This window comes from Penaeus monodon, chromosome 25, assembly GCF_015228065.2.
Source record: "Penaeus monodon isolate SGIC_2016 chromosome 25, NSTDA_Pmon_1, whole genome shotgun sequence".
In the NCBI taxonomy this organism is placed as follows: Eukaryota; Metazoa; Arthropoda; class Malacostraca; order Decapoda; family Penaeidae; genus Penaeus; species Penaeus monodon.
In genome coordinates, this window is record NC_051410.1 from 10,432,593 (window position 1) to 10,433,012 (window position 420).

At 33.3% G+C, this 420-nt stretch overlaps 1 protein-coding gene across 1 annotated transcript in view; it reads left to right on the forward strand.

Annotated features, from left to right (window-relative positions):
• Positions 1-420, forward strand: part of LOC119589538 (ATPase family AAA domain-containing protein 5-like) — a gene marked incomplete in the record, with an annotated part of 13,963 nt that overhangs the window by 8,960 nt on the left and 4,583 nt on the right. The window contains 1 exon segment of the mRNA XM_037938139.1: positions 306-410. Within this exon segment, the coding sequence (XP_037794067.1) occupies positions 306-410 (105 nt within the window).

Below are 420 nucleotides of genomic sequence, written 5' to 3' on the forward strand. Positions count from 1 at the left end.
CATATACACATACAAATGGTCTGTATATCATATATTTACACATTTTCGAAACACAAGTGTGATTGTAATGGAACCAATTGATTCCAGCACAATGTCAAACCCATTTGGCTTATAATGACTGCAAAGGTAGAGAGGATAACATGCCTCGAATTGCATCACTCATTATATGAAAACTCTTTCTGAGTTACTTATTGTTCACTTTTATGCTTCTCTTTTTAATAAAGTAATTGTGAAAGAACAAGTTTCCAGAGATACACTTCATACACTATTAACCTGAAGATGATTGATGAAATGTCTATTGCCAGGTCATATCAGGAAAATGAAGATGTGGCTACAGGAGTGGAAAAGAAAGTCAGAGATATATGCCAACAAGGAGAAGAATGGAAAGAAGAAAAAGACATTTAGAAAAGGTAAGATATT